Genomic DNA, 26485 nt, shown 5'->3' with positions numbered 1-26485 from the left:
AGACTTCCTACAGAGGAGACTGAAATGAGATTTGGATGCAAAGACAAAGGACCCTTCCGGAAGTGTGCAGGGTCCATTGTCGCTTGGCCCCAGGCACATACACAACCCAGGAGCAGTGCATTCATGGCTAACAGATCACTTGACAGTAGCAAATGTGTAACATTCCAATTTCAGAATAAAACTAACGATCTACTTCTGAAAAATTAAAAAGCATCATATAATCATTTTGACTTTTTTAGACCCAAAAGAAAAATTCTCTAGAACAGCGACAGCTCCAGACACCTGGTTATGTAGTTCCTGATGAAGGCCTCATTGGCAGGCTCCTTGATATAGAAGTGATTTCCTGGACGCATGAGAGTATTAAGCCTTCCGCTGGTTACATCCTTCCAGGCTAAAAATAAACAAAATGATAAATTTAATAACAAATGATACTGAAAACAAAAGATTCACTTCCAGATACTACCCTTCCAAGATCTGGCACCAGGAGCAGAGTTCCTTTCAAGGTCTCATGTTCTGTAAGTCGTGTATCTTTTATTTCCTTAAAGCCTATCAGTATCCAGTAGCCTGACCTGTGTTCTCTCATTTTACACATGACCGATGTCTCTCCATTTATGTCAAATAAAGCTTGGGCCCATTTCCTACTTACTGCAGTTACTTCTGATTGAACTTTAGCTGGAAAACTATCAAACAAACATCTTAATAAAATACTCAAAATTATCTAAGTTATTTCACCTTTCGTATCCTTTACTACATCTTCAGTTCCAAGAAAGCATGTTAAGTCACAAGATAGAACAGGCTCAGATGGTGCTTTGAAGCTGTAAACAGAAAAAAGCCAGTTAGTAACTTTTCCAAGGATCTTTTCCTATCACTAGAGTCACTTGAATGAAACATGGTGTGTCCTTGCTTCTTTCTTTTTTGCTATTTCCCGAAATCCAAACATTTTTTTAAAGATTTTGTTTATTTTTAGACAGAGGGGAAGGGAAGAAGAAAGGGAGAGAAACATCAATGTGTGGTTTCCCCTTGCACACCCCTAACTGGGGACCTGGTCCACAACCCAGGCATGTGCCCTGACTGCGAATTGAACCAGTGACCCTCTGCTTTGCAGTCTGGCGTTCAATCCACTGAGCCACACAAGCCAGAGCCGAACATTTTTTTTTTACCAGAGGTCCTTTTACATGTGAGCCTGTCTGTGTCCAGGCCATTTTCCAAGGTCATCTAACTTCTAGAACAGTGCAAGTGGCAGTTGGATGGCATTTGGGCCCCCAGTCCAACTCAGGGTGAGGCCAATTACAACTAGTCCCTTTAACTGCCATTCCCAGAAATGACCAGCAATCCATGGTCCAGAGATGGCTGCAACCAACAGAACAAAAGCAGGTTCACACAAGCAGGTCTCCTGAGCTGGTTCCACATGTTCTCAGTTTAATCCCAACAGCAACATACATTTATTGAGCTGGTGCAGGCTGCTGTGTTTCCCACTGGGAGCCTGTGGATAAGCACAGTCTCTCCTCCTGCAACTTAAGAGACTGGCTGGGGAGACAGACGTGAGTGAGACAATCAGACAACCAGAGTTCAGGGGGACCTGTGAACAGTTGACAGAGGGGGTGGGGCAGCGTCAAGCAAAGTCTCCCTGGGGAAAAAGTTGGGTCTGAGATCTGAGTGAATAGGACAAAACTTGGCAAAGGGTGGGGTGGGGGTGGGGGAAGTCAGCAGAAGAGGAAAGAGAATGAGCACAAGCCAGAGGCTTTCTGAGAGTGAAGCAGGAACTGGGACAAATTGAAGTAAAAGAAGTAGACAAGGGCCAAGTCTAGGCCTCATAAAGGCCATCCTTAGGATTTTGGTCATCCTTAAGATGACAGGAAGAACTTCCAACAAGACGGAGGCATAGGTAGACACACTGTGCCTCCTCACACAACCAAAAAGACAACAACAAATTTAAAAACAAAAACCAACCTGAACTGCCAGAAAATCGAACTGTATGGAAGTCCGACAACAAAAAGTTAAAGAAGAAACATTCATCCAGACCAGTAGGAGGGGCAGAGATGGGCACAGAGGATGCACAGCAAGGCAGTGGCTAGAGAACTGGGAGGTCCCACATTTGTGTGCCAATAAACTTGTAGGAATAACTGGGGAGTGCGAGACACTGCACTAACCAGGGTTCCAGAGTGGGAAAAGAAACACCTCTGACTGTAAAACCTGTGGGGGTTGTGGCAGTGGGAAAAACTCCCAGCCTCAGCAGAGTTTGTTGGAGAGACTCACAAGGTCCTAGAATGTACACAAACCCACCCACCCACCCAGGGATCAGCACCACAAGGGCCCAGTTTGCTTGTGGTTAGTGGGCGGAGTGACTGAAAGTGGGGTGAGAGCCCAGCAAGTCTATACCAACATTTCTACTTCTGGGAAGGGCAGGGACTTCTGCATAAGACCAACCACAGGGAGACGGGGCAGGCATGCTGGAGAGTCCTAGCCACAAGGCCCAGGACCTCTAAGAGCTCCCTGTCTTACCCCAGAGGCTGACCCCACACATCGGGTAACAAGCAGCAGCTGTCTGTCAGTGGAGACAGACTGTTCTATAAGGCACAGGAAGGACTGGAACACTGAGGGCAGTTCTCCAGTGGCCCAGTCTTCATGCTGAGCACATGGTAGCACAGGGGACTTGGAAGCTGCCATTGCCCAGAAATAACAACGGTAACAACAAAAGCCAGACACAGGTCATTTCCAGTCTTGATTGACTCAGCTCCCCATGCTGATGCCCTGGCAGCAGGTGAGATGTGCTCAAATCCAGGTGTAGAAAATACATACTGCACTCTCTGCTTCATGCATATCTGGATGGATGGATGGATATATATATATATATATTGTCAAGAGGCAAACCAACCTACAGAATCAGACTCAGATATGACCCAGATGTTGGAGCTGTCAGGGACTTCGAATACCTATATTCAAGATGTCTAAAGATCTTGCAGAAAAGGTGGACAACATGCACGTGCAAATGGGGAAGTTCATTAGAGAAGTGAAAATTACAAGAAAGAGTCAAATAGTTGTATGAACAGACAGCAACCCAAATGAGGAATTCCTTTGACAGGCTCATCAGTAGACTGGATATAGCTGAGGAAAGAACCAGTGAACCTGAAGATGGTCAGTAGGCATTATCCAAACCCAAACACAAAGGAAGGAAAGTTTAAACAGGCAGACCACCTTAGAGCCTGGGGCAAACTCTGACAGCCTACGGTGTGTGTAACCGGGCTCCGAGAGGTGAGTAGAGAACAGCACCACCCTCCAGGCAGGAGAGGAGCAGGACAGCCTGAGTGAGTCCGGAGCAGGCAAGCTTTCCCACCTGTCGCAGATGTCCATTCTAGCCACCAGGTCCCAGACTCGGTGGTGAGGAAAGCAGAGAGGACTGAGAGATGTTCTGTGGGCCCGATTTGATTTGAATTGGAAATGACTGAGAGCCACAGAGACCAGAAGGGAGAATAGGCTGAGAGTGTGAAAGGAGCAGGAGTGAAGAGGGGAGAAGAATCTAGAGAGCAGGGTTTGGGGAGAATGTCTGGAATCTGGAGAGAGGAAGCCCATAGCTGTGGCTACTGCACTCTGACTCACTGGGGGTGGGGCAGGGGCGGGGGGAAAGGTGAAGAAGAATTTCTGTTTGTAGGCAGGCAACCCCATGGTGAGTGATTTCTTCTGTATTTTCATGTTGGGGAGTTTTCTTCCGAGAGCTGTTAAGAATGTAGCTAAGCTACTGTGGACAATTGCTGCCTCAGCATCCACATAATGTGACCAAGCAGCCTGCGGGGCGGCTTAAATTGACACTAGCGTGAGTGCCGATCCTAGATGGCAGCAGCGGAGTCACACCCACAGGTAACTCCCTGATACCACTCTCCCAACACCTCATGAGAAACAATCTCTCTGACTCCCCTAGTGTGTCCCTAGGAGAAGACCCCTATGAAGCTTACCAAAACTCACTCTTTTTGGTTTGAATTGACCAACCTGGCCTTAGCCCAGACACCCCAAAACCCTCCACTCACAGCCACTTAGGTGCCCTGGGTCCCACTGCCCTCCCACCTGCGCCCTGCCCTGACCTTCTTTCTGGGGCCCTCCGGGCGCACCATGGACCTCCTCTCTCTCAGCGTCTATGATGGACTGTTGTTGAACTCTGTCCACCATCAACACCCTGAAGCTCTACTAACAAATGTTAACGACGCCACAGCAACAGCCTTTGGAAGTGAAGTTTTGCTGCTGTTTTGCTTTTAAAAAGTGTGGTGGTTAGATAGTTGCTGACCTGACCTCATTTAGTCCTCGCCACAGCACCTGGAGGGGTTTTTTTTTCTCATCCCTTCTTCTGACACAAACTGTTCAAGGCACTTGCACTGAATCTCCCAGTGAGCAAGTCCCAGGCAGAGGGTTTTGATCCTGGTAGGCAGAGTCTACAGATGGCAACTTTAACCGTTGTGTGAGGCTTTTGCCTACTATATCATTTCATTGAATGTCCACAGGGACTTGAATTACTTTTCCACTTTGCGGGGGGGGGGGGGGGGAGGTGATGTCAGACTGGTGTTTCTCTGATTCTGACTCTGTGCTAAGCCAGTGACACAGACAACTTATCCCTGCGAGAATCACACTTGGGAAAAAATGGTTGGGACAGAAACGGCAAGAGGTGAACAGACTCGGGCCCACAGCTGGTAGACTTAGCGATAGATAGAGTGGAGATGCGGTGAATGAGGGACATGCCACAGGCGAGTGAGCAGGATTGCCTATTTTCAAGGGGCCTCAAGTAGGTCCTACTCTTTGTAGCTATTTGTGTAAACATCTTGTCACACACTGCCCATGGCGGTCCTGTGCCTTGTTCCAGCCTTTGTGGAGGAAATAAAAGAGACATAGGTCCAAGCATCCGCCCTCTGGAAATGTATGTGGAGGAGGCAAAGACGGGGCAAAATCAGACACATGCGTGACAGACTCTAATGGTGACTATGGGTCAAAGGCTAGCCCCACAGTCACTGCTCTGGGGACATTAGGAAGAGGCGTGGCTAGGTTTAGTTTATTGGGAAGCTTTAAAGAATGTGAGGACTTTGTTCCTACCGAAAGAATCGGGCATCAGTACACACATCTCAGGAGACAGAGCAGCCGTGGAGCCAAATGAGCCTGGAACACAGTTCACAGAAAAGCCAGCCACCCCTTCCGGGCCTGGCTCACCTCCATTCAACTTAAATCATATGACTGTCCTCCTGCTGAGCCCTCTAAGATGACAGTGCTTTGGCATCAACTTATTCAACCAATATTTGTTATGTGATGAAACATGTATGTTGAACTCCATCTTCACACGTATATAACACATTTAAAACAAAAATATGCTCTTTTCATCTTATAGTAATACAATTTTTGTGCCCAGGCTCCATTCTAAGATAGTAAAAATATCACTGGTGGCCCCAAAGGAAATGAAATCAAACTCTTAGAATGTTGCCTTCCTGTATGAGCAGTCTCAGAGGATGCTGATCTACATTTCTTTAATTATTTCTAAAAAAATTACTTATCTCAGTTACTTACATGTAATTTGCGATGATGTGTATATCTGCCTTCATAATGTGAATATAGTATTCAGAAAAGTCCTTGTCATTAAGAACATCCATCTGCGTGCCTCCGAATCTCAAAAGGAGTGAGTGAATTTGTTCGTCTGACATCGCTTTCCCTTCTTGATGGTGAGCCAACATGGCCTTAAAAACATAAGTCTAATATTTCAATATAATGTACTTATTCATAAACTGAAAGCTCCCTATCTAAAGGAAATTCATTAAGTCAAGGTTTGGAAGTGGAATTCCTTATCCACAGGTTTCAAGGGAAGACCTATTTCTTTTTAAAAGCAGAAAGGACCTCTACAGAAAGGTCCTTTAAAAAGAAGAGGACCTTTTCTTCTACAGAAAGGTCCTCTACACTAGTAATTCCAGTGTCATAATGCCACCAAAATGGCAACCAGGCTCTTTCTTTGGCTGGGAAGGGAGAGCAAAGGGCAGAGGCATGCTCAGCAGGAACAGCTGCCCTGACATCAAAAGTGTGAGTGGTTTAGAAAGGTTGATGTCATTTTTGCCTTTGGAGAGTTCAAATATTCTTTCCTGGCTCTGATCCAGTTACTTAGCCAAAAGTTGATTAAGTTCCCAGCAGAATGAAAGAATAAATACTTTGGGTCACTATTAGCTTAGAGATACCTGGGACAGTGCAGGCACTGACCAAGAAACAGATAAGGTGCACTTCAGAGAAGAGGGGAGATGATATTGGAAGAGATTTGAGAGTTTCTTCATTAGCCAATAGGACCCCGACCATTGTCCCCATGCTGGGCCAGAATTCAACAGACAGGGAAATAACAACACAATCCCTCCCCCATTCCCTCCTCTTCACCACCCACCCTAGAAAAAAGTGAAATTACTTACATGAGGAGCGTTTACACTGGACACAAATAAATGTATCGGTTCCAGCTTATATTTTTCTTTTAGGTGCAGTGCAGTCATAAAAGCAATATAGGACCCCATACTAAATTTGGGAAAGAAAACATGATAATAACTGTTCAACAATGTCATGATAATCCATTGAAAGTCAATAAGAACAAGCCATAAATATGGCAATGATCATGACATAGGCAAAGGAAAGCAGGAGTTAGTTGAATGAGAAATATATTTACAAAGGGTGTATTGTTAATAATTTATAACAGCATAAAAAGCGTATTAAACCCTGACTGGTGTGGCTCGGTTGGTTGGAGCATTGTCCCGTAAACCAAAGGGTCGCAGGCTTGATTCCTGGTCAGGGCACATCCTGGGTTGCAGGGCTTGGTCCCTGGGCCCGATGCCCAACAAATGCAATGCTTCTCTCTCACATCGATGTTTCTCTCCTTCTTTCTCTCCCTCCCTTCCGCTCTCTCTAAAATCAATAAGTATGTGCTCAGGTGAGCATTTTTTAAAAGTGTTTTAAGACATCCTACATAATTCAGTGTAAGATTTAGTACTTCTTTCTACAATGTCTTGAAATTTACTTAAATTTCATTTTCTCCCTTCAGATCTCTATCGCTTTGTCTTTGATAATATTTAGTAGCAGTCCTTAAAGTATGGTCCAGGGTCCCGTGGGAACTCCTGAGATCTTTTCAGGTGGTCTATGAGGTTAAAGCTATTTCCATGATAACGTCAAAATGCTATATGCCTTTTTTACCTTCACTGTCTCCTGAGTGCATGGGTGAGTCTTCCAGAGGCCTTGTGGCATGGGATTTTGCAGCAGTTTGAATGCAGAAGCAGAACTGAGAATCCAGCTGCCTTCTATTCAGCCAGTCATTAAAAAGATTTGCAAAAGTGTAAAACAATGCTATGCCTCCCACTACTTTTGGGGGGAAATATAGTCTTTTGCTTAAAAACATTATTTACATCAATACATAATGGGTTTATTAATATTATTTTAAGATAATTTAAATATATTTAAAATTTCTTAGTTTTAATTTTTGACAGTAAATATTGACACTATATCACACATAAACAAAGTTCTATAAGGTCCCCAATGCTTTTCATGGCATTTAATTTCATTTTATTATTCATATTATATTTTACAATTATTCTATCACAGTTGTCCCTATTTTTTCCTCTTTGCCCCCCTCTACCCAGCACACCACACTCACCTAGGCAATCCCCACACCATTGTTCATGACTATGGGTTGTCTGAATAAGTTCTAAGGCTACTCCATTTCCTATAATGTGCTTTACATCCCCATGGCTATTCTGTGACTACCCGTTTGTACTTCTTAATCCCCTCACTGCTTCACCCATTCCCCCACACCTCCCTCCCATCAGGCAAACATCAAATGCTCTTCATATCCATGATTCTGTTTCTGTTCTTCTTGTTTGCTTAGTTTGTTTTTTAGATTTAACTGTTGGTAAATGTGAGTTTATTGCCATTTTATTGTTCATAGTTTTGATCTTCTTATTTTTAGATAAGTCCCCTTAACATTTCATATAATAATAGTTTGGTGATGATGAATCTCTACTTTTTTCTTGTCTGAGAAACTCTTTATCTGCCCTTTAATTCTAAATGATGGCTTTGCTGGGTAGAGCAATCTTGGCTGTAGGTTCCTGCTTTTCATGATTGAATATTTCTTGCCAATCTCTTGTAGCCTGCAAAGTTTCTTTTGAGAAATCAATTGACAGTCTTATGGGAACTGCCCTGTAGATAACTAACTTCTTTTCTCATACTGCTTTTAAGATTCTCTCTTTATCTTTAACCTTTGGCATTTTAATTACGATGTGTCTTAGAGTGGCCTTCTTTGGGTCCAACTTATTTGGGATTCTCTGAGCTTTCTGGATTTGTATGTCTATTTTCTTCTCCAAATTGGGGACATTTAGTTTCATTATTTTTAAAATAAGTTTTCAATTTCTTGCTCTTCCTCTTCTTCTTCTGGCACCCCTATAATTCGGATGTTAGAATGTTTAAAGTTGTCCAGGAAGTTCCTAAGCCTCTCCTCATTTTTTAAAAAATTATTGCTTCTTCTTTCTGTTCCAGTTGAATATTTATTTCTTCCTTTTGCTCCAAATCATTGATTTAAGTCCTTGCTTCCTTCTCTTCACTGTTGGTTCCATGTATATTTTTCTTTATTTCACTTTGTGTCACCTTCATTTCTTCCTTTATTTTGAGGCCATACTCAGTCATTTCTCTGAGCATCCTATTACCAGTGTTTTGAACTCTGCATCTGATGGCTCTCTCCCCACTGCTTAGTTCTTTCTCTGGAGTTTTTAATTTGTTCTTTAATTTGGGCCATATTTCTTTGTCTTGGAGCACCTGTTATGTTGTAAGGGGAAGAGCCTTAGGTAGTTGCCAGGGTGAGGCAACTCACTTTGGCACACTGTGGCACTGTATGTGGGGGAGGGGTCAGACAGGGAACAGTGCCACCTGCTCGGCACTCGGCTGATTTCAGTTACTTCCCCCTCTTCCTGCTAGCAAATGGCACTCTTCCAGGTGCTCCCCTGATGCTTACTCCTGGGGTGAGTGGGCTTGTATACATTCTAGGACCCTGTGGTCCCCTCAAAAGTGCTCTCCTGAGAGACTGGCAGTTTTTTCTGCCACTGCAACCCAGAAAGTTTTTACAGCTAGAGGTTCTGAGGCATTATTTCCCAGTGCTGGAACCCTGGGTTGTGCAGTCTGTCCTGAGTTGGGACTGCCCACTCCCCTCCTGTTCCTCCTGGTGTATTTGCACAAGAATGTGGGACTGCCTAGTCCACCAGCTGCCACCTCACTGCGTGTCCTCTCCACCCTTGGTGCCTATGTCTGCCCCTCCTAACAGTCTGGATGAATGTTTTTTGTTTAACTCCTTGGTTGTTGGACTTCCATACAGTTAGGTTTTCTGGAAGTTCTGGTTGTTTTTTGTTTTTATATTGGTTGTTATCCTTCTTTTGGTTGTTCAAGGAGATGAAGTGTGTCTACCTATGCCTTCATCTTGGCCCAAAGTCTCACAATTCCCCCTGTTTTTTGCAGCCAGAAGTTGTGGGGACTTATCTTCCTGGGACTGGAACCCTGGGCTGTGGGGCCTAGTGTGGGGCTGGGACTGCTCACTACTGAGATATCCCTCCTGAATTTTTATCCACTACATGTGAATGTGGGACAGCCCATTCCACATCTTTGCGCTTGCTACCAGTCTGGATGGATGTGGTTTCTTTAATTCTGTGGTTGTCAGACTTCCATTCAGTTCAATTTCTGATGGTTCTGAGTGATAGTTGTTCCAATTTTAGTTGTAATTTTGATGTGATTGTGTGATGAGGTGAGCTGTGTCTACCTGTGCCACGATCTTGACTAGAAAAAAATGGTCCTCAATGCTTTTCAAAAGTATTAAAGCAGTACCGAACCAAAAGTTTGTTAACTGCTGTGGATATTAGATATATTTGTAGACAAGACTGCTATAGATGTCCATTGCTGATGAAGGGTAAATGGCAGGTGATTCAGAAATACGTATCAGGAGCTTTAACAATGGGCATATCATTTAACCTAAATTCTGGATATTTATTCTAAGAAGCTTATGACATGTATACCAATTTTTCTACAAAAATATTCACTGAAGTATTTTTATAACAGAAAAATATAAAAGTAATTCTATATTCACAAAGGGCACTTGATAAAACAAGTCATGAAGCAAAATGACCTCCAGAGCAATAGTAAGTGAAAGAAGGTCAGGAACAGATAGAGAACAGGACCTCACCTGCAAAAATATTATGGAGCCAAATCAGGATTTTAAAGCACTTCCTAGGATGATGGATACTTTTTATTTTTGTCTGATTATATCTGCAAATATTATATGATATAGTAGCCAAAATTTAGTGAGCCCTTACCATATACCAAATAATTTATGATCTTTATTAATTGAATTCTCACAAGAAGGAACTGTTATCATTCCAGCTTTACAGAGGAAGAAATTAATTCAAAAACCTAAGAAATCTGTCCTAGGTCAAACTGACTAAGAGGCAGTCAAAACTCCAGGGTTCATGTTATAACCTTAAAATTATACAATGTAGCACATACTATTATATAATTTATTTTATTTACTTAAAAATATGTAATATTTATTACATATTTTTCCATTATCATGTAGTCCCTTTTTATATAATTTTTGAATTTAAAAATAAGTGGAACATAAGTTACTGCATATATAATCTTGATTTTTCAAGTCCTGATTTTTTGTCTAAAGGTATAATTACTGTACAAACTGGCCAATTGTAAGAGTTGTAACTGGTCACCATTATTCACCATCCTGGGACTATTTTCCAAGGAGAAGATGCCACAAGGAGCCCATGATTTTCATAATTCATCATACCGCCTGGTGTTCACCTCTTTGTGGTCTCTACTGCGCAATGTCTGTCTATCTGACTTTCTTGTCTGAGAACAGCTATAACCATACTTAATCCATCACTCCTTCAAGCAGTGATGAAGCAGTGTAATGCAGAAGGTGGACATCTCACATACACACAGAACAACATTAACCAACCTTGTGATTGAGGAAACACCTTTTAAAACAGATTTTAAATACCTGTGGCCAAAAAATGCAAATGGCTTATTCTGGATGATTGGCAGCAGAGCACGAACAGTTTCCTCAACTATCTGGTAGATGTCAGTGGCAAAAGGTTCTTCAGATCGACATTCTCTCCCGGCAAGCCGTATGGAGTGCACTGGAGATTGAGAAACACCAGTGAATGTGTGAGGACAGTGAGTGAGATACTGTGATATTGTAAAGGAGCTTATGTTAACATGCTACGAATAATTTCAAAGGGATGAGTGGTGACTACTAATGGTCAAATCTAGTGACATTAAAAGGATGTACAATTTGCTGAGAAAAAGCAATAGCATAAAAATAGTGAACTAAATATCTGAAAAAATACTCTCTACTACAAAACACCTAGAAATTTTAGATGAAGCATACATATAATTACATGTATAGTTTAGCTCAAAGTAAAAGGGAATGCCTAGAATAAAAAGAGGAAACTGAAAATTCAGGGAGTGAGCATGGGCTAATGGAATGGCTATTCTGACGTCTATTGGGTATGTCAGGAAAACAAAACATCAGGTTTCGAGGGTGAACTAGAACTGGAGTCCTCCAAACAAAGCCAGGAACCTCTAAGCTCTAACCTCCCAGTGACAAGCGGAATAGGGAAAACAAAAAAAGTCTTCATAATGGCAAAAGGAGACAACTTCCTGTGTTTACCTTGGCTGTGAATGGGGGAAAAGTCTGTCCTTGTTTTTTCTAACCAAAACCTTGCATTTATACAATTTTGAAGCCTAAATTTATATTTCTTGGTGATCTGGGGAAAATGAAGCTGAAAAATAACTCACAGTGGTACTGGAGTTGGACTTTTAGATTCCACATGTAAGTGAGATCATATGGTATTTGTCTTTGCCTTTGACTTATTTCACTTAGCGTAATGCTCTCAAGGTGCATGCATGTTGTCGCAGATGGCAGGATTATCTTTTTATGTTTGAAAAATGTTCCACTTTATTCATTTATCTGTTGATTGACACTTAGGTTGTTTCCATAACTCTGCTATTTGTAAGGAATGCTGCAATGAACTCTGGAGTGCAACTATCTGAGGTCGCAATTTCGTGCCCTTTACTTATGTACCCAGAAGTGGGATTCCTGGATCAAAGGCATGTATGGGAGTTCCATTTTTCAATTTTTTAAGGAACCTCCATACTGTTTTCCATAGTTACTGTACCAATTTACAATCCCACCAACAGTGCATGAAGGTTCCCCTTTTGTCATACCTTCATCAACACTTGTTATCTCTTGCCTTTTTTAATGATGGCCATTCAAACGGGTATGAGGTGATATCTCACTGTGGCTTTGATTTGCATTTTCCTTTTTTCTGTTTTTCTATTTTTTAACTGGATTGTTTGGGGGGGGTTATTGGTTTTAAGATTTTATTTTATTTGCCCTGGCTGGCGTAGCTCAGTGGATTGAGTGCGGGCTTCGAACCAAAGTATCGCAGGTTCAATTCCCAGTCAGGGCACATGCCTGGGTTGCAGGCCACGGCCCCCAGCAACTGCACATTGATGTTTCTCTCTGTCTCTTTCTCCCTCCCTTCCCTCTCTAAAAATAAATAAATAAAATCTTTAAAAAATAAAAAAAAAAGATTTTATTTTATTTTGTTTTGTTTTTAGAGAGAGGGGAAAGAAGGGAGAAAGAGAGGGAGAGAAACATCAATGTGTGGTTGCCTTTCATGTGCCTCCCACTGGGGACCTGGCCCGCAACCCAGACATGTGCCCTGACTGGGAATGGAATCGGCAACCCTTTGGTTTGCAAGCTGTCTCTCAGTCTATTGAGCCACACCAGCAAGGGCAGAAATAATAATATTAAAAATAAATTAATGTGGTAGAAAGCAGGAAAATAGTAGAACTAATAAATAAAAAATGCAGGTCTTTGACAAAATGTCAGCAAAATAAGCAAATTGCTATAACTATTTAATTAAGAAAAAAGTGAGAAAGTGAAAATACACAAAATAAGAGGAAGTAACCCTTAAACTCAAGGAAACTTTTGAAAATCAAAAGAGACTACAGGGCAATACTCTACACAATATATTTGGAAATTTACATGTAATTTGTATACTTTAAAAAATGTAATTTACCAAAACTGATCCCTGGAAAAATAGAAAATTTAAATAGATAATTTTCATAGAAGAAATAAAAGTTGTTCATGTATTCTTGTGAAAAAAGCACTAGCCCTAGCCAGTGTGGCTCAGTTGGTTGGAGCATCTTCCTGGAAACTGAAAGGTCCCAGGCCTGATTCCCAGTCAGGGCACATGTCTAGGTTACAGGCTTGGTCCCATTCAAGAGGCAGCCTATTGATGTTTCTCTCCCTCCCTTCCCCTTTCTCTAAAATGAATGAGCATGTCCTTAGATGAGGATTAAGAAAATAAAAAGGCACTAGGCCTAGATAATTGTCTTGGAAAATCTTCTAAACATTCACAGGACATAATGTTACATAAACTCTCCAGAGCTTAGAAAAAGAAGGAAAGTGTTCACATTTTTTTCCAAAATAGCTATAACAAATATATAATTATATATAATAATAATAATAATTATATATAATTAGATGTCATTTCCCCAGTCTCTTCATATATAACATATTAAATATACAATATAAATATATAATATATAACATATATAAATGTATTATATATTTATGTATTTATATTATATTATTTATATATTATAAAACATGCACAAACATATAAATATATATTTAAGTATATTTATAAGTACACATTTATATATTTATAAAATATAATATATATTAATATATGCATTTAAAATATATATTTTAAATATGTAATATATATTTAAAATATAGTTATAATATATATTAATGTATAGTTTAAATCTATATGATATATTTATATTATATATTATACATCTATGTATATTTATATATTTAATGTATATTATATATTTATATATAACAATTATATAAAAAGACTGGGAAAGTTATGTATATAGTTGTTATTTTATATAATATATAATTATATAATTGTATATATAATTGTATTATATATATAGTGTGTGTGTGTGTGTGTGTATATATATATAGCACAATTATACGAAAAGACTGGAAAAAATCCCACAAGAAACCATAGGACTACCTTTCTGAGGAATGACAGTGGATGCAGGGGCAGGCATAAAACACTGCTGCGGAAAGGAAGCCTCAGAGAGTGCCTGTGTGTGACTGTGCCCTGGTGCGCAGCCTCTCATGAAGGCCAGGCTTTGCTGTACTGACAACAACAATGGTTCCCGTTGACAAGGGAGTTACCTTTCCCAAAATTCTTTTAAATAGTCCTGCCTAGTGCTGGGACCTGGAGGAAGTCCTCCTGTTCTTACCTCTTCACAGTAGAAGTTTAGAAAATAATGTTTCCATTTCCAAGTAAAGCAGGTGTGTGACAAGAAAAAAAATCCCCACAAATATAAAAATGGATTAAATACAAAGCAAAATGTTTCTACTTCCTCAGTCCTGCTTCATCACCTCAAAAGAAACCACTGTTACCGGTTTTGTGCATTCTGCCATGTCTCTGTGTATTTCCCATACTATTATCTGCATATTCCTCATTGTATTAATCTGTGTGTGTGTGTGTCTTTTTAGGGATTTACACAAATGGGAGAATACCATAACACTGTTCTACAACTAGCTTTTTTCCTCACTTAATTATATAATGAAGTGTTTTCCATATCTACACATGCAGGCTTGACTCATTCTTCTTAAGTGGCATCATATCCATTCGTAGCTCTGTTCTGTAAGTAACTAATTTTCTATTCATAGATGTTGATAGTTTTCCAGGGCTTTGGGAGGGAGGTTATGGTGTATTTGTTTGTCACTAAAAATGATACTATGGTTAAGAGTTCTGTTCCCACATGTTCACAGACTTTGGGAAATATCACTGAAGGTGCTATTTCTACAGCTGACTTTCAAACAAGTCAAACAAAGGCTATTGGCTCCTGAAGACTAGAGGAGGTTGGAGCTGGTAGAAGCTTAGGAAACCGGCTCAGTCCAAACATTTCACTTTACAACAGAAAAAGCTATCATGACTAAGACTAAAAGTAAATGTGTAATTGTATAAGACTTCCTAGCTTTTAAGAGCTAGTAAGTGTGACTGTGGACCAGTCACAGTGTTATAAAGGCAAAGAACCTGCCTCCCATTTGGTTTTTACTCTATTTAAGCTGCAAAATGTAAGCAAAGAAATAAATGCCTTGTATTGCACATATCTTCTAACTGAAAAGAAAGGAATGGGAGTAGAAAGGGCACATAAGAATTTCAAAGCTTCTTTCCTAGAAATATCTGAAACAAAGCTCCAAATGATTTATGTGTCTACTTCCTCCTCAGGATATTGGAGCTTAACTCCTTATCTCTCTTTTGTTGTTATTTTGTTTTACTTTTTGAATTTATTTCATAAACTCACATACATTTGCAGGGTTATGTGTATAGGCTGTTCTTTGCCACTTTCTTTTTTTTTTTTATTGTTGTTTAGTCACAGTTGTTAACTCCTTAGCACTTGAGGCTTGCTTCCAAACAGCAGGTTATGGAGGGAGGAGAAATGTCACCTAACAGTGGAGAAACCTGGCAAACACAGCTCAGCCAGATAATTGAGTTTACCACCATCTGTGATACGTTGGGGTAATAGTGCCCAGCCCTGACAGATGTAATGAAGATGGCACTTTACCTCTATGGTCTTCCTCCCCGAAACCAATAATCTTAGTCTAACCGTGAGAAAGACATGAGGAAAATCCAAATGGAGAGACATGCTACACAGTACCTGACCTGTACTACTCAAAACTGTCAAGGTACCGAAAACAGGCAAGTCTGAGAAACTGCCAAACACTAGAGGAGGCAAAGGAGACAGGAGGACAACGGAACAATGTGGTGCCCTAAATGGGACAAGAAACAGACAGTAGGGAAATAGGAGTGAAGTCTGAATCCACTGTGGAGTTGTTAATAGCCATGTGCCAATGTGGTTTCTTAGTTGTGACAAATGCTCCGTAACAACATTAGATGTCAACAACAGGGGAAACTGGGGGGTGAGTACATGAGGCTCTGTACTGTCTTTGCAACTTTCTTGTACATCTAAAATAATTTTAAAAAATTGTGTTTTATTAAGAAGTACAATGTGGTAGTCACAAAATAGCCATGGGGATGTAGAGTACAGCACAGGGAAGACAGTCAATAATATTGTAATGACTATGTAATCGTGCCAGGTGGGCACCAGGCCTATGAGGGGACCACTCTGTAAAGTGTCTGATTATCCAACCACTATGCTGTGCACCTGAAAATAATATAAAATAATATGGAATGTCAACTGTCATTGAAAAAAAGTAAATGGGGAAAACATAAAAAATGTAAATAAAAATTGTATTTAAAATAAAATAAATAGAAACCTTATTTAATTGGAAACAAAAAAATTGAAGCAGATATGTAAAAATGGTAATATTGAAAGGCAGGTAGTTGGTACACTATGCTTTGTTATATTACTCTATATAACCAGTTTTTTGCTTTTGGTTATTCAAAAGTAGCTCCCAGCAGACCAGCACTCTTACTGAACAAATGGAAAATTGAATGAAACACACACACACACACACACACACACACACACACACCCCTGTTTGAAAGCATCTGTAAACTACTGATGCACCCAGGACTTGCACCCTGGGGAGAAGAGATTTCTAGAGGGGTGAACAGATTCTTCCAGAGTCTTTTTCATTCTGGAGCTGTGTCAATATTTGGCACAGGTCAAGAGTTCTAGGCTCCAGGCTACTTCTGAGAAACCAAGAAGCCAATAGAGCTTTTTGCATTCTCACAGCGCTAGCGAGACAAAAATGGAAATACAGTGATGCAAAAGCAGCGAGAAAGTAAAAGCCCATGATCTCAGACAAAGAAGTCCTGTGCATTCTCCCTTAAGGCATTTGGTTTATTCTTAAATTAGGTATATCAAGGGACTAAGAAAATATAAGCAGAAAATTATTGAAAAGAAGAATGGTGTTTAACTGAGTTTCACAATGCTATGAGAAAAAATTCAAGTTTACAACCCACAAACAAGAAAGATCCTAGGAAGGACAGGGCAATAGATTCAAAGGGAAGCACAGAAAGAAAAGTGGCTTAAAGAAATCAACAGAGTTTCAGTGTGCTGTTGGGCAAAACCAAGTGGTATAACATATGTTTAAACAGATTCCAAGAAATTCAGAAAGGGGAGATGTAGAAAAGAGATTTTCCAAGATATAATGGCTAGAAAATTTTCCAAATTTAATAACAATTATAAATCCACAGATCTCTGCCCCCAAACTCAACAGGCACATAATAAACTTTTTTGAGTAGTAAAGAGACAGCATTAAAATCAGCTAGAGAAAAGAAGACAATTGCATATAAAGATAATCAACATTGCTGACTTCTTCTAGAAAATAACGCAGGTCAGAGAACACTATTATGTCATCTTCTGAGTGATGAAAAATGCCAACCTAGAAAAGAATATCCAAATTATATAGCTTTCAAATGTGAGAGCAAAAATACAGAAAATTTCAGTCTCCTGAGAGAATTTGTTATCAGCAGACATGCTACAAAAACGTTTCCTTCAAACTGAAGGAAAATGACTTCAGATAAAAACTCAAACTATACAAAGGAAGAAAGTGCCAAAAATTATAGAAATGTGAATAAATATAAAAGATTTTTTTCTCATTTGAACATTTAAAAATATAACTATTCAGCCCTGGCTGGTGTGGCTCAGTGGATTGAGTGCAGGCCTGTGAACCAAAGGGCCTCCAGTTGATTCCCAGTCAGGGCACATGCCTGGGTTGCAGGCCAGGTCCCCAGTGGGGGGCATGTGAGAGGCAACCACACACTGATGTTTCTCTCCCTCTCTTTCTCCTTCTGTTCCCCTTTCTTTTTTCAAATTTATTTTTTAAATAAATAGAATTCTAAACAAACAAACAAACAAACAAATAAATAAAACTATTCAAAGTAAAAATAATAAAAATTTCCTGTAAAGGTAAAATGTGTGACAGTAATGGCAAAAGGACAGGAATGAGAATGGAAGTGTGGATTTTAAGGTTCTTAAATGTTACATGAAACAGAACAACATGCTAAAAGAGTCATGCGCCAGGCCAAAGGACACCATACCTGGGCTGCAATGATGGTTCCACATACAGGAATCAGCAAATGTGGTACATCGATGTAACAGAATAAAGGATAAACATCATATGATCATTTCAATAGATGAATCAAAAGTGTGTGACTTCCTTTCATGATAAAGACTCTCTACAAATTTGGTATACATAGAAGAATGTACTTCAATGTGATAAAGGCCGTAAATGACAAGGCCACAGCTAACATCACACTCAATGGTAAAAAGCTGAAAGCTTTTCTTCTAAGATCAGGAACAAGACAAGGATGCCCCCTGTCACCACTTCTATTCAGCACAGTGCTGGAGCCCTAGCCAGAGCAATTAGGCAGGATAAAGAAATAAAAGGCATTGAAATCAGAAAGAAAGAAGTAAAAATGTCTCTGTTTGTAGACAACATGATTTTATATAGAGAAATCCCTAAAGAATCCACCAAAAAAAAATGGTTAGAACTAATAAACAAATTGAGTAAAGTTGCAAGATACAAAATTAACGTACTAAAATTAGTTGTGTTTCTACAGGCTAACAATGTATATCCAAAAAAGACATTAAGAAAACAACTCCATTTACAATAGCATCAAAAAACAATTAAATGCTTAGGAATAAGTTTAACAAAGAATAATGTTATTTGAAGACAGACAGTGAGAAGTAAAAGATTTATATTGTGAATTCTGGAGCCACCACTAAAACAATTAGAGAGAAACATGGCCAATAAGGCAATAGAGGAGGTGCACAGAAAATGTTTTTTAATGTTACATCCATTCAAAAGAAAAGGAGTCAACAGGGAAAATGGAACAAATCACAGACGGGACAAATTGAAAACACTTGTAAGATGGTGTATTAAGTATAACCATATCAGTAAGCACATTAAAAACAAGTGCAGGTTAGAATGCCATTTCCTAAAAAGTTCTTCTAGGTCTAATAATAACAGAATAAAGGTAGCCAAATTTCTTATTTTAGAAATATAAAAATCATATTATTGGAATGCAATCTTTTTTTAAAGTCCTCACCCAATGACATTTCTTATTGTGTTTAGAGAAAAAGGAAACATTAATGTGAAAGAGAAACATTGATTGGTTGCCTCCCCTATGCACCTGCACCTGGGATCATCACCTGCCCTGACTGGGGATCGAACCTGCATCCTAGGTATGTGCCCTGACCAGGGCAGGTTGAACTCACAACCTTTCAGTTATAGGATGACACTCCAACCAAGGCACACGAGCCAGGGCTAGAGTGCAATCTTGAATGACTATTGTTATTTACCTTCCAATATGGAAAATCTTTACCATGTTTCAAATTCCTCTGTGTGTATCATCTGACATTGTAAATCACCTTGATAGTGATAAAAGTTAACATACCTTCCACTGAGTCAGGCATCTTTTCGCCCCATTTGGCAAAATAAAAGGAGCCACCTCCTGCCCAGGGAAAGCAAATCAGCCTAAAAATTGCATCAGGCTTTGGGTATAAGCAGTTCACAACTTTTTCATCCCTGGGGAAAAATAAAAACATATTTAAGATTCTGTATATTCATTAATTTGTTCAATCTGAATTATATATGTTTTAATGAAAACTCTTATTAGTTATAAGGAGAATATGTTCAACTATAAAGTGATTGCCAATTTTTCCAATAAGAAAGGCCCCCAAAAGGGTTTTATGATTTGTTTTTGACAACTGACTATGTAAACTTTTAGGGATGCAGGTGAAATAGTCAAGAATGTCTATATATAACATTTAGTAAGTACATTTAATATGCACACTTAAAGTGATAAAAATATTAATTCAGAAATTGCCTTTTTCACAATTCAGGGAATAGTTTTATCTAAACAGTTTATCTCAGTGTCTTCACGACCACTGAGCCATTTTCAAGTCATCTGCAGGTTGTCATCTGCAGAGTAGGTAACTTTCACTCCCTCCCTTTGCAATATTAGATGAATGGAACTTTTTGCATTTGCACAAAATGTTGCTGCTGAAAATTTCACCCCAAAGGTCCAAGTACATACTCACCTAGTATTAGGTCATTTCTGTTTTAAAGATGAATCCTGTATGAACATACTTTGTTCTCTATGATTTAAATACTTCTATAAAGTTTTCAAATCGATAATTAAATTGCTTACAAAAATATATAATCTTTCCAAATGTGAGATCATCAACCCTAGTATAATGATGAAATGTTTTGCCTCTTTTTTTTTTAAAGTACCATTCTGTGAAATGATCTCTGTAAGCATTCGAAACTGATGCTGATTGAGATCTTTTCAGGTTAACATCTTTTCTCTAAAGAGGACTTGGTTCTTCATAATCAATAATTTAGAGAACGCTAGTAATATGAGAGACTACACAAACATAAGCACAAGTTAACATTTCTGTGAGGGAATGATAATTTTTGAAGAAAAACTCCTTGCTTTCTAGTTGGACGCTTACGTTAATAATAGCCGATTTAAAGTTAAAAGTAAAAAGAACTAATTTTAACTTTTTCTTTTGAAGAAGAATATTCATACTTGGCGCTATGTTGCCACCAACCAACCCTACTTTGAAGAAACTCATCAATCAGCCCTAAATGAAAATTTCTCTACCATTTTCTTGAAAAAATGCTAGAGTCATTTTTCAAAGAGCAAAACATCTTCCATAGAGGCTACCACAATTTGGTAAAACCCACATAGCAAATGGATGACTTTTCTGAATTTCAATTTTTTTGACTACTAAAGAATCTAGAATAATTATTGGAATTCAATATTTATTCAAACAATTCATATTTTCAAAGTAAGAAGCCACACTTCAACCTATGTAAATTATTTGCATTCTAATAATCCAAAATGTGTGAGAACAAGAGCGGGTACAGGTGTTGCAGGACCTGAAGCCCATGCAATTTGTAGGAGTGGAAGCATACACAAAGTTTTAAATACAAAATTAGGTGAAGAACTTTTGATCCTTAGTTTCAAGGTAAAACCGTCTTCCTTTGGGCTGGAGATGGGGGTAGGAGCTGCCTTTCACTTGTTCAGAGTGGTGTCAGTCTCAGCAGATCCTCAGGACCCATCCTAATGGAATGCTTATACCACAGGGTGAACCCGTGGCGAAAACTGCATGCAAAGGCAGAGCCTTGGGAGGCAATGTCCATTGCTGCGGAGCCCAGGCAGTTTGTAGAACTGCTCTCACTTTCAGGTTCTTCCCTATCTCCCCATCCACCCAACCTCTTCTCTCCACCGAGAGAAAGAATCAAAGACCAATAAAACCTGCCATGCCTAGGGCAGCCAGTCTTCAGGGTAGAAGCCTTCTGCCTGAACTTGATTTTTCTTTATCTTGTCTTTATTTTTAGGGTAAGTAGTAGCATTCTAAAACTTGAGAGTGGAAAGTAAGCAGAGAAATCATTTAATGCACTATCACAACAGAGTGAGAAAGAATATGGAAACTGAGACACCCAGGTTCAATTCCCAGCTGCATCCTGTCAGTGTAACACTAGGCAAATGACTCAAGTGCTTTACTCGAGTCTTGATGTCCTCACCTATAAAATGAAGATAATAATAGTGTCTTCCCTATACTTGGAGTAAACGTATCAAAGATGCTTAGTACAGTTTTAGGTACCAACAAGCAAAATGCATGTTATCTATTATAACTGATTTGACAGTTGAAGAGACTGAGATGCAGAGACATGCAGTTCCTGGCCCAAGGTCACCCAGCCAGTTGGTGACAATCAGGCATTGGAACACAAATCCTGTGGATCCTAAAAGCTACTTCCCTACTTCACCCCTTTCCCATATTCTCAGCATCAGTATGCAGGTGGACCACTAAGTGACAGGATGTGGAGAACGCATCTGCAGAGCTGAGCATTAAGAGTCAGGGAGAAGAACCTCTTCTCCACTTTGGTGGGTAAACTGTTCTCACCTTCTCCTCTCCTCAACCACACAAGGGCCTCGGCCAAGTTGTGGATTTACAAGTTCACTTTAAAGTCACTAACAATGCAATAGCATTTTACAAAGTAATTGATTACTGACATTTACAATGCTTTGCACTAGGGGCAATAGACACCAAATGAGCCTTCTGGGTGAAATGCCTTTGAGTCTAACAAGATGACCTTAAAAAAGCAGGGTGTCAGAGTACCTGGGGTTGGGAAGAACTAGGTGTCACACAGAACAACGTACCTGGCTGTCCCAGCTTTGCCTATATTTTCCATGCTGTCAGGAGATGGTGCAGATGCGCTGGTCTCGGTGACTTGTTGGCCAATGCCAAATTCAGTACCTCTGTGGAGAAAAGCCTCAGATCCGTCTGTGCACACAGAAGAGTGACCAGATTTCCTTTTAAATCTGTTGACTGCATTTACTGCTCCAACCCCTATTTTAAAAAGAGAAAGAAGTGGGTAAGTGATGTCATCCAAGCATGAGAAGCCTCCTTCCATTAACCGAACCTCCAACTAATACATTGGAAGAAACGGTGCAATACATCTAAACACTGGCAACTAAGCAATGCTGCAGGCAAGAAAATTGCACTAGGAGGGGGAAGTTTGTTTTTAAAATATGAATGTTTTAGTTTCCTAAATATTTACATATATATTTTAATTTTAAGGAAGAGCTAGCAAGTCTAAGAAAGACTTCACTACTGTGCCAGATTTCCAATTTTGTGAGCTGCAAATATTCAGAAAAGAGAAGAAAATACTTAGGAAGTTCTACTATTTGTAAAGGCTTTTAGCTCTTTATGCCCTCGGAGCTCCCTAAATCCCAAGAAGTAATCATGTCTCAGCACATAGCTGTGAATCTCACAGCTGTGCCTAAGAGCCCAGGCAGATCCCTCAACCTACCACAGTCCTTATGGCACAGTGCAGGACACTGGGAGTGACAGAAAGACTTGCTTAAATACAGGAAGAGGGCACACAGAAGGCGGGGAATCTATCTGGCAGAAGCTTCTAGTAATAATGGCCTAGCACGACCTGGGTGACTCATCAGGCTTTCACTGACTTTGGATGCACGTCCTTCTTAGGGAATGATCCAAAATACAGAGAAAGGTGTCTACCTCTAGCAAGGAAAGTAGGCAGTCAGCAACGATACACTCTCAGCATTTTCAACGGAGGGCTCTTACTGAGCCACAAGGCTTCAATAAAATTAGGCTGCACACCTCCCATTCTTTTCCAGCTGAAATAGGTAAAACCCATAAAACCTGTCTCTCTGGCGTCAGTTAATATTTTCCTGGCACATTTTGTGATTACTTATACCTAGGAAGATTACAATGCTACCCATTGTTAAATTTGAACAATGGATGCATTATAATAAAACTGCAAAACAAAGAAAGAGTAAAGACAAAAAATATTCAAGGCAGCCAGGCAGTGAAGAAGTGGGGATGGACTGTTATCTTGGAAAGAATAGCAGTTAGAAATGTGAAAAGCTAGAAGAGTGTATAATGGCATCTTCAAGTGTTAAAAGGAAAATTGCTAAATTAGAATTCCCAACTTTTTTTTTATCCTCACCCAAGGATTTTTTAAAAATTGATTTTAGAGAGAGAGAGAAATATCAATGTGAGAAGGAAACATCGATTGGTTGCCTCCCCTATCCCCCTGACTGGGGATTGAACCCACAATCTCATGGTATACAGGACAACGCTCCAACCAACTGACCCACCCAGCCAGGCTTCAGAACAACTTCTAAGATACAGGGTAAACTGAAGACATTTTCAGATAAGTAAACATGAAGTTTGTCACCAGAAGATACTGTCTAAATGCAATTTTAAAGATAATACTTTGGGCAGAAAATAAATGATCCCAGATGGAAGATTTGAGATGTCAGAAGGAATGAAAAATGAAGACAGTAGTAAATATTTGAACAAGTGTAAATAAATCAACATTGATTGCGTGAAATAGTAATGACTCACAGGCTTTTACATATATATAGAATTCAAATACCTGACAGAAATAATATATGCTAGGAGCAAGTAAAGAAAGATCCTTATATTATTATCTTAGAGGTTTTATTAAAGGTAGGCTTTAATAAATATTCATGCTTTGTTTTTTTCAAGATTTTATTTATTTACTTTTTAGAGAGAGGGCAAGGGAGGGAGAAAAAGAGAGAGAGAAACATCAGTGTGTGGTTGCCTCTTGCACATCCCCTACTGGGGGCCTGGCCCAAAACTCAGGCATGTGTCCCAACTGAAAATTGAACCAGTGACCCTTTAGTTTACAGGCTGGCACTTAATCCACTGAGCCACATCAGCCAGGGCCACCCCAGCTTTTTAATAATCAACACTTCACTTTGGAAAACTGCCCCTGCAGTCTGAGACACCCTGGGATTTCAGCCAAGGCCACAGTGGTGCCCAGTGCAGGCTCCCAAAATGATGACTCATCAGTTCATTGTGGAGCACAGCTTGGAGCAAGACTAAGACTGCGGGGTCACAGGCTACTCCTCCTCTGCACACTCTGAGATGAGCTAGTCTTCCCTCACCATTCTTAGGCCCCAGTATCGCCCTGCGCTTCCCCCAACACTATTTCCTTTTGGAGTTCCTTCATGTCCTTTCTTGCCCATCAGAAAAATGCTAATGTTGAACTTCAGAAATACCGAGTCTGCCTTTCCTCCTGAGAGGCTCCTAGGATCATATAAAAATTTCAACACCTCTTTCTCTGCTAGTAGTTACACATACTGAGGGCTAATTGAGAAAGCCAGCCTTGCTTGAATTATGAAAGGTCTATGTGCTCCTTAGGGCCATGGATGTCTCTCTGCCTCCACCTGACTTAAGCAGTTGGAGACATTCAGGTTCTCATCAAACAGCCAACTGGCTCCTACCTCAACTTCAGGAACTTTAGGAACTTCTGAAGTTCCATCTTGCTATTCTGTGTGTGTGTCTCCCTCTCTGTGTCTCTCCCTCTCATTCTCCTTTCCTATCTCCTCTTCCTCCTCCTCTTTCTCTTTCTCTTCTCTTCCTTTTCCCTCCCTTTTTTCCTCACTCCCTACCCCTTTGTTACTATTTGTATGCTAATAACGATAAAGAAGCAAAGGAATCAGTCATGCTTATATGCTTAAATTCGAAGTCATAAAAGGATTTGACCTTTACAGTCACCCATAATCTGGATTAAATTGTCCCAGAAATCCAAATTTATAAACTTTAAAAATGAGAAAACCACTGATTTCTAGCAACATTCTTGCTACATACATAATATCACAGTATGTAAAACTGCTGAGTTCAATACTTACCTTCCTTGATGGAGGTAAGAAGAAAGGAAACTGTTTTTTTTTTTCCCAAGAGGTGGAAATGAAGGGCAAGATTTAGTTGCCACCTGTCTGAATTTAAAAATATGTTGATTTTCATGCCCTCTGAGAACCACTTCAGAAATCACTTCCTGTGCCAGAAATGGCAATTTTGAGAAACTCTGTGCATCTAACACTTTGAACAGCAAGTCACAAAATTCTCTGTGGGATGGATTTCATTTGTGTGTTTTATTTGTGCCTGGTCAAGAAGTCTCATACTAGGACACTCCCCAGCTGCCAATTACCTGCAAGGCAATAAGGCCAAAGGGCAGTTGTCAGCAATGGGTCTCCGGATGGCTCTGTCAGAGGGTTTTCATTAATTATGTGCAATAATAAAAGGAAATTTGGTAAACTGCTAAAAATCATTCTGTAAAAGACATAATAACATTAATTAAGCATTATTAAAATACATTTCCTCCACACAAAATGTGTAGTTGGCTATCATTTAGAACAACCAGAAAGGGCATAGTGAGGGCTTTGAACCCAGGACATCTGGCCTATAACCTGGCTCTAATGTCAAGCTGGTTCTGTGACCTGGAGCCAGGTGCTGAACCCCAGTGGGTTACTGTGAGAATTTGTGAGTCTCAAATTTTAGCCATAGTCACTTTGATCAGAAAAATATGTACCAAAATTGTAATACATTTTGTGTTTGGGCATGGAACCATAGGCGATTTAAAATTTTTCTACTCAGGATAATTTCCTAAATGTTCTTTTAAAAGTGTGTATCATTTTCAAATGAAAAAAGACAGTTATCCAACGTTTCCCTTTTGGAATCTACTTGGATTCCATTTTCTGATGTACCCGATTTGTCCCAGTAATAAATTATCCCTTCCTTTATAACATAGGGCCCTATTAAAGTTTTTATAATAGAACCGCATTTTGTTAGTCATTAGTGATATTATTACTTGTTTGTTAGCATTCCCATCATTCATTTGTCTATCCACCCATCCATGCTAGAACTACAGTGCCAAGAGATACAGGCAGACAAACACTGAAGGTTTTTGCCTCCATGAACTCATAGACTTGTGGTGGGGAGGGGGCAGGGAACATAAGAAAACAGATTTTTACAAGAGTGTGATAAATGCTGAAATAATAATGCTCTGACAACATGTCGGGGG

At 39.7% G+C, this 26485-nt stretch overlaps 1 protein-coding gene across 1 annotated transcript; it reads right to left on the bottom strand.

Annotated features, from left to right (window-relative positions):
- Nucleotides 1-257: 257 nt before the first annotated feature.
- Nucleotides 258-22405, bottom strand: OLAH (oleoyl-ACP hydrolase). Its single transcript, XM_045857716.1, has 7 exons — nucleotides 22284-22405; nucleotides 19509-19639; nucleotides 11033-11171; nucleotides 6417-6516; nucleotides 5539-5705; nucleotides 733-815; nucleotides 258-391 (listed from the first exon to the last, which is right to left on the bottom strand). Exons 1-7 carry the CDS (start codon nucleotides 22313-22315, stop codon nucleotides 258-260), a joined length of 786 nt encoding a protein of 261 aa, XP_045713672.1. The 5' UTR covers nucleotides 22316-22405.
- Between the last annotated feature and the right edge of the window lie 4080 nt (nucleotides 22406-26485).

Source organism: Phyllostomus hastatus, unplaced genomic scaffold (genome assembly GCF_019186645.2).
Source record: "Phyllostomus hastatus isolate PE091 unplaced genomic scaffold, TTU_PhHast_1.1 phas_scaffold_1674, whole genome shotgun sequence".
Taxonomy (NCBI): domain Eukaryota; kingdom Metazoa; phylum Chordata; class Mammalia; order Chiroptera; family Phyllostomidae; genus Phyllostomus; species Phyllostomus hastatus.
This window is presented reverse-complemented; position numbering and strand designations above follow the sequence as displayed.